The sequence below is a fragment of the Ahaetulla prasina genome, chromosome 2, assembly GCF_028640845.1.
Source record: "Ahaetulla prasina isolate Xishuangbanna chromosome 2, ASM2864084v1, whole genome shotgun sequence".
NCBI lineage: Eukaryota > Metazoa > Chordata > Lepidosauria > Squamata > Colubridae > Ahaetulla > Ahaetulla prasina.
Genome location: NC_080540.1, coordinates 177,783,298 through 177,790,903, shown reverse-complemented (window position 1 = coordinate 177,790,903; position 7,606 = coordinate 177,783,298). Strand labels below are relative to the sequence as shown.

At 44.0% G+C, this 7,606-nt stretch overlaps 1 protein-coding gene across 1 annotated transcript; it reads right to left on the bottom strand.

Annotated features, from left to right (window-relative positions):
- Positions 1-317: 317 nt before the first annotated feature.
- Positions 318-6,646, bottom strand: TSPYL2 (TSPY like 2). The gene is made up of 7 exons (XM_058170332.1): positions 5,131-6,646; positions 4,677-4,754; positions 4,158-4,269; positions 3,920-4,065; positions 3,684-3,763; positions 3,312-3,424; positions 318-1,449 (listed from the first exon to the last, which is right to left on the bottom strand). Exons 1-7 carry the CDS (start codon positions 5,917-5,919, stop codon positions 1,340-1,342), a joined length of 1,428 nt encoding a protein of 475 aa, XP_058026315.1. The 5' UTR covers positions 5,920-6,646; the 3' UTR covers positions 318-1,339.
- Between the last annotated feature and the right edge of the window lie 960 nt (positions 6,647-7,606).

Here is a 7,606-nt window from a genome sequence, read left to right as displayed (position 1 = left end):
ATGGGAAGTGACATCCTAAATCCCACATGGATATGATGTTTCACTTAGTGATGATGTTGCCTGCCATCAGTTGCTGATCCCAATTGCAATCACTGAGGACTACCTGTAATGCAAAATATCATATTCACTTTTTTTCTTTCGTAACTCATATTCTTCCTTCACTATTTACTCCATGCCAGTTCTCCTGAACAGAAACAAAACTGTAACAGAGTAAAGCATATATAGTATAATTTGTCTGTGTACCCTCACTTACATAGGCATTGTGAGCACAGAATATGAGGCTATAGATGTCCAAAATAAAAGAGTCACACGCCAAATTGGAAAGCGCTTTGTACATTAAGTGCTTTTTTATAATAAAAAAAAGTACAAAGTCCTGATACGAAATATACAAAAAAATCAGCCAAGGAAAATGGTTGCCTTTCTACAAATATCAGTAGCATTGCATAGAACAGCCTCTGTGGAGTATAGGGAATGGGCAAATCCAACTGGGTATGATGCTTTAGGAACATTGCTAGGAAACTGTATGCAGTTATACATAAAGTACACAGAGCATAAAATCACATTTACACATTGTTGCTAGAAACATCTTGCCATTGCTTTCATGTACTGAAGCATTGGAAAAAGTATCAAACACAAGAATAAGCCATCATCACAGCCCTTTCCTTGCATTAACAACCCCAAGGAAAATACTGTGCAACCAGAGCTATTATTGCTTCAGCTAAGCCAATGGGTGCAAGGTTGCCATTTAGATTAACAGGAGCTATTACAAAGTCAGTTTGAATGGCAGAGCCCTGCATTGGCAATGGATGAGTCCCAATTGGTTAGGCCCGACCCTCAATGTGGGAAAAGCAAGGCTGGGATTATGTTTTGATGGCATGAGGCACTGGTCGGCCGCTAGCAGGCATACTAAAGCTAAAATATATACAGGGGGAGTAGAATCCTTATAAGCAGAAGTTCAGGGAAGGTGCGAAAAGCCAGCAGCTTAATAATGCTGAATGGAAAAAGGAAACCCTGAGCTGTTTTAAAAAGGCCTCTGGGCAGACAAGACCCTGAGTAGCCACCAGGGGACAGGGCAAATAAGCGTACAGCCCCCACACAGGCAGGTAGGAGAAGATGCTAAGCATCAAACAATTAAGGGGGTGCTTGCACATAGTGCCCCCAAAAGGGCAGAGAGAGAAATGCAGTCAATACAATAAATAAAGATACAAAATAATCTATGTGACCGCTGCCGATACACCCCATCTTTTGCCATGTCCAAGTGCAATTGGTCAGCATCAAAGTGCCACTGAGGTCCCCATAGGAAAGTCCAATCAGACACACTGTTCTTTTATAAGCTAATTTAGCCATCTTCTTCTACCTCGGAATCCTTCCCATCTGGCTCTTCTCGGGAGGACTTGGATCCAGCAATATCATCTTCTTGGCCACTTAATACCTCTTCCACCACTTCACCTGTGTTAGTAAATAAGATATGTCAATATTTGAAGCAGCTGATGAAAAATACTCCCTCTTTGCCCACGTTTCCAATATTTAACTGACCGGAATCCCAAGACCTGCACTATAAAATATAACACTATAACTTCAAAAGATCCTCAAGGAAATGGATCACCTAGATCTGGAATTGAAGGAATACAACCTCCTGATCTTCCTTTATTTCTCAGTGGTTTTTGATACCATCAATCATGGTATCCTCCTGGGTTGGCTCTGGGATTTTTTTTTTGGGGGGGGGGGTGTCAGGTGGACAGACATTGTTCTTCAGTGATGTTCCTCTTTCCTAATAAGGTTGATTCCAGTCAGTGAAGTGGGAGAAAATCTTCTTGGAAGTTTCTCCTGTGAAACACCTTAGACCCTTTCTTCTCCCCACTTTCCTTTAATCTACATGAAACTGCTGGGAGAGGTCATTTACTAAAAGATTAGGTATCTATGTTGTCTAGTTATATACAGATATCATCAAACAGATGCCATAGAAGTGCTGACTTATTGCTTAAAATTTCTCAAGAAAGGAATGGACTCTAACTGAATTCTTCATAGAGGGAACAACTTTGAGTTTGTAGGCCAATGACTTCAGGACATCATCATCTTTGGCTCTGAATTAAGACTATGCGTTCCTGCTCAGAGGTGGGGACAAATTGGTAGTCCTACTGAACTCAAAAGCTTTTGCTCAAATAGCTGGTGACAATTATGAAAGGAAAAGCTATCACCCAATAAGGGCAAATTAGGAATCTTTGCTCAGTCACCCATTGCCCTAGTGACCTCTATTTTGGATTACTGTAGTGCATGCTACATGAGGCTTTGAAAAGCATTAAAAAGCTATCGCTGCTGCAAAATGCAGCAACCTATGCAGGTATTTATCATTATACCTCAGTGACCACACTGCTTCAGGGCCTGCATTGGCTGCCAATTAGCTTCTGGTGGGATTCAAGGTGCTGAATGTCACCTTTAAGATCTTCTATCATTCACCATCTCTATTTGAGATTGCTATATGATGAAACCTAGCAAATGGGCATTTTAGTCAGTTCCCACAATTTAAAATTCCTTGCCTACAGAGATCTGCTCTACACTTTCCTTCTGGATTTCAGGAAAATCATTAAGACCTGGCTTTCCCATTTAGCCCAGGAGGAAGTCATGCTTTGAATACAGTATAGGAATATATTTATGGGCATATGATTTTTCTTATTTCTTGTGGTGTTAAGATTTTTCTTATTTTTCTATGAATGTATTATCTTTATTGAGAGGTTCCTTTTATGATGTCCCTGTTTGTTAGCTGCTCTGAGCCTTTAGGAATGAAGAGCAAAATATAGCTAGTCCTCAATTTACAACCATTGTTTAGTGATCGTCTGAAGTTACAATGGCACTGAAAACAGTAACTTATGAGTGTTTCTGTTACCACCGTTGCAGTATCCCCATGGTCACGTGATCAAAATTTGGCCAGTTGGCAACTGGCATGTATTTATGACAGTTGCAGTATCCTGGTGTTATTGATCACCTTTTGCAACCTTCTGACAAGCAAAGCCAATGGGGAAACCAGATTCCTTTAACAACCGTTACTAATAACTGCAGTGATTCACTTTACAACTGTGGCAAGAAAGGTCATAAAATGGGGCAAAACTCACTTAACAACTGTCTGTTAGCAATAGAAATTTGGGCTCAATTGTAGTTATAAGTCAAAGACTACCTGTATTTATTTACTTACTTAAACATTTATATAGCTGCCCATCTTGTAACAAACTCTGGATGACTCACAATTATTCTGCAATTCAGATCTAAAGACTATATCATTTTATGAGGAGCAGTTGTATTTCACCATTACTTACCTTGCCCAGTCTCTTCTTCATCAATGATTTCATGGACATCTGCCACCCCATCTTCCTCATCTTCGCCATCGTCATCCACAATCACAACAAAGTCATCACCATTTTCTGTCTCACTAAACATAAGGGAAGGAGGGAGTGTATCACCATTTATCTATCATCTTCTGCGGACTTCCCAGCTGTATACCACGAAGCCCTGTCTTCATGAAGTCCACTTCTCCTACGTCTCTTTAGTTCTCTCCTCCTACGTCCTGCTGCCACAAACCTAGACAAAAATCTATATCCACACACAATGGCAGGCTTAGATTCTTGCCAAAAGTATCACTCATACTATAATCTCCATAACAAGGAACCAAGTAACTGCCTGATTCTTACCTGTCTTCTTCACCATTTTCACCACCTTCCCCCATCAGGTAGTACTGAAGTGGATTGGGCCACAGGTCTTCTTTAATGATCTAGAGAAAACAGAAGAGTGTGAGAGCTAAAAGGGCATACTGATGCAACAAACATTTTAAAGAGTATGGCCCACCAGTGCTGACAATGGTGGATGCGGAAGCTTGAGCAGCATTTGGGAAGCAAGTTCTCATCAATGGTATGCAGTATAGTCCCACCTCAGCAATGCGATCTCCTGCAGGAAAGCTATGGTCACAGAACCAACTGAAGAAGCTGCGGCTCATTTCAAAGTTCTTCTGGCCATGAGCTAGTGGATCTTGGCCACGCCACCAGCGAATTGGTGTAGAATGAGAAACTAATCTCCCTGGAAAGGATGGGGAAAAACCACACAGCTGTAAAGAAATGCACGGCAAATCTGACCTTTCATCCCTCAAAACTCTGTCCCATTGTGCATACCAGAGGAACCACATTGGAACTCCTTAACAATGACCTCATTCTGGAAATAGGGATTGCTGCTGAAGTAGAACTTGATCTTGCAGCCTGACTTTGCATGGGTGAAATCCACAACCTACATAGCAAAGAACACCATAATCATAACATTAGCAAGATACTGCCACAGTGTCTGGATGCAAATAATTACACTACAGCTTATTAGCCTGAGAGTTCATCACCACTGGATTAACACTAGCTGGAAAAGCCTACACTGACAGAATAGGTATTTTTTTATTACCACTCTTATCTCATTATGGGGACTTTCAACTGGAAAGAATTCAGAAATTTCAACAGCAATTTAATTGCTTTCATTGATAAATTTAATTTCAAGCTAGTTTCTAGACAGACTAACTTTGTCTAAGTGTACTAAATGTACACTAATTGGCATAACAATAAAATGAAATTTCATTGCATACAACTCTCAAAGGGTCATCACCTCCAATATACACTACATAAATGTAAGCACAACTTTGTTGAAATCACCTGCAGATTAGTCATATAGCTCAAAATGTCCTCATCCCGGTCATTGATCATGGCTGAAAGCTGAGGATGGTTGAGAAACTGCAAAGTTAATGTCAAGGAGAAAAAGAACACGTAAACTATTCTAAACTTTTCAAAAGAGGGCAGAATACACATATAATGCAAAAAGACATTCTAAACCTATATGTACCATTGCCATGTATGCTCTGCCACAAAAGAACCCAAACTCCACACATTTACTTTCCCCAGTTATTTCCTTGAGTGTAGCCCCTAATGAAATATTTTACAAAGGAAGGATGTGGCATTAACCCATTGCTACATGGATTAATAACTAACACAGTATAACAGAGCTTCAAAATGTTCTTCACGTTCTTTGCAATACTGGACTGGACAGTACTACATTTCCCCCCCATTTCTAGCAACCCTTTCCCAACAGCTAGTAGCAATGACAGGATACAGCCGTGACCCAGAAACCGGGGATGTTTTGGATGATGATGTTGCGTCGCTCCAGATGTGGGCGCCGCATGTGACTGAACTTTGCTTTGAGCTGGGCAAAGGCACGGTTGGCCTGCTGATTTACAGCTTCCAGTTCCAGCTGCACAGCCTCCAGGGCTTCCAAGTACTGCTCGGTTTTGCGAGTGGGTTGCTGTTTTCCTCCCTCCTCCTCCTCTTCTTCCTCCTCCTCGTCGTCGTCATCGTCGTCCTCCTCTTCCTCCCCCACCGAAATGACGGAGCACTCGTCCTCCGCTGCTTCAGCTGCTGCTTCAGCTGCTGCCTCAGCAGCCCTGCGCCTCTCCTTGGCATCTTTCCTCTTTCTCTTGGTTTCCCGGCCATCCTCATAGTCGTCGCTCGCCCCGACGGCGGCTTCCGCGTTCCTCGGCTTCGGCCTGGCTGGTTCCACGCCCCCCGCTGCGCTTCCTTGGTCCTCGTCGGAGGACGCCTCCCCATCTCCCTTGGCCCGGCCGTACCGAGTCCCCGAACCCTGCCCCGCCGAAGCGCTTTGCTCCCCGACCTCAGGGCCGGTTTCGCGCCCCCCCTGCTGGCCGGCCATTTCCAGGCTCCTTGATTTCGCTGCTGAGCTTCCGGGCGCCTCCTGCTGGTTGAGGATTTCAAAGCTCCCGCCGCCCCAAGCCGTCATTTCGGCCAGAGCTTGGGCTGCCTCCGTCTCCTTCTGCAGTTGACAAGCCGGGTCTAAGCGCCGCTGCTTAGGGGATGGGGGGCCCCATTCCTCACCACCCTCGCTCATGGTAATTCAACTCTGGTCCCAACGACAAAGCCAAATCCGAAAGGGGCGGGCAAAAAGCCGCGAGTCTGTCCAACCGTCGGTGGCACGACAGGAGAAATAGGGTGGGGGAAGGGCGCCAGGGAAACGGCCTCTTCCAACCGCCTCAGCGCGAGAATCCTGCGCAGCTTCTCCTGATTGGTCAGCGGCGATCGAGGACTGGCCACTGGGACAGAAGCTGCCTCGCTCATTTGGATGATCCCAACGAGGATTGGCTGGCTCCGGGAAGCAATCGACGAAAAGATCCCGCCTTATCTTAACCCCACGTGGGCGAAGTAAGGTTTGATAGGCCCGTGGTTTCCAGATTTCGTTCCTTCGCCGTCGGTGGCCTGCTTCCCTTTTACCGACCTTGTTTCGGTCGAGTCAGTCGCTGATGAGGCAGTGACGCGGTCGTTCCCGGAGTGATCGTCCGAGCAGCGCATGCGCGGCGACATTTCGGACGCTCTTCACCCCTTGGGGCATGCGCTCTGAGAGACGAGTGCCGCTATCTGTCTAGCATATGCCGTGTGGCTAAGCAGGGAATAGGTCGTGTGGGTTTGGACTAAGAGGTGGAGAGCCGTCTATACACTTCCCTCCAAGATAACAGTATGCGTTTGCAGAGATAGCAACGCCGGGAATTATATCAGCCGGCGCCTCCTGGGTGTGGTGTGCTCACATAACTCCCCAAAGAGATTGGTGGGCGGGAGATTCAGAAACCATTTAGCCAGCAACGTGCATGTATTAAAGCATTAACTATTAAAGCATCAACATTAACATTAAAGCATTAATTACCGGATGATATGCGGATGGATGTCCCCTTTCATTGTCTGAGATAGGCAAATTCGTCTGCTGCTTGTCTACAACAGAACATCCAGAATCCGATAATAAAAGTCTCACCAGTTAATTGCAGAAGGGAGCTTTACCGGGAACAGCTTACATCCTGTGAGGATAGTTTAACACCATTAAATAATAACATCTGCCTGTTCTGAGTCTTTGGGAAAGAGTCAGTAGGTGGACAAAGCTGCCAAATCCAGTCTAATGTGGCTGACTACTCACCATAATATAATTGCTAAAAGAGCAAGGATAAGTGAAGCTTGTGGCATTCATTGTTTACTTCCCAGCTTCTTAGAAGTATTTCCCTTTTTATCCCATTTTCACTTCATTATGCTAATTAACGTATTCTGATGTCCTTTTTTCTATAGAGCCTTGCTTTGTTTAATACAGTAGTCTTCAATTTATGACCACAATGAAGCCCCAAATTTATGTTGTGAAATGAGACATTCGTTAATTGAGTTTTGCCCCATTTTACGACTTTTCTTTCCACATTCGTTAAGTGAATAGCTGCAGTTGTTAAATTAGTAACATCATTGAATTAACTGATACAGAAAATTTCTGTCCCCAGCAATCGAAAACTAAAAGGGTTATCAGTGCATGTAACATAGATGTCTGTGTGGGTAAGACTATCAGCCCTGCTATCAAGCAAAACCAAGCATTTAACAGTGAGTGCCATACCATGTGCACTAAACCAACAGGTGGCAAGAAAGTAGGGGCAGTCAACACAGGTTATGTAGACAGTAAACACAAGGTCAATCCAAATGGACTCAAATGTCTATACACCAATGCACAGAGTATGAGGAATAAACAGGGTGAATTAGAAATTCAAGTAAATGAG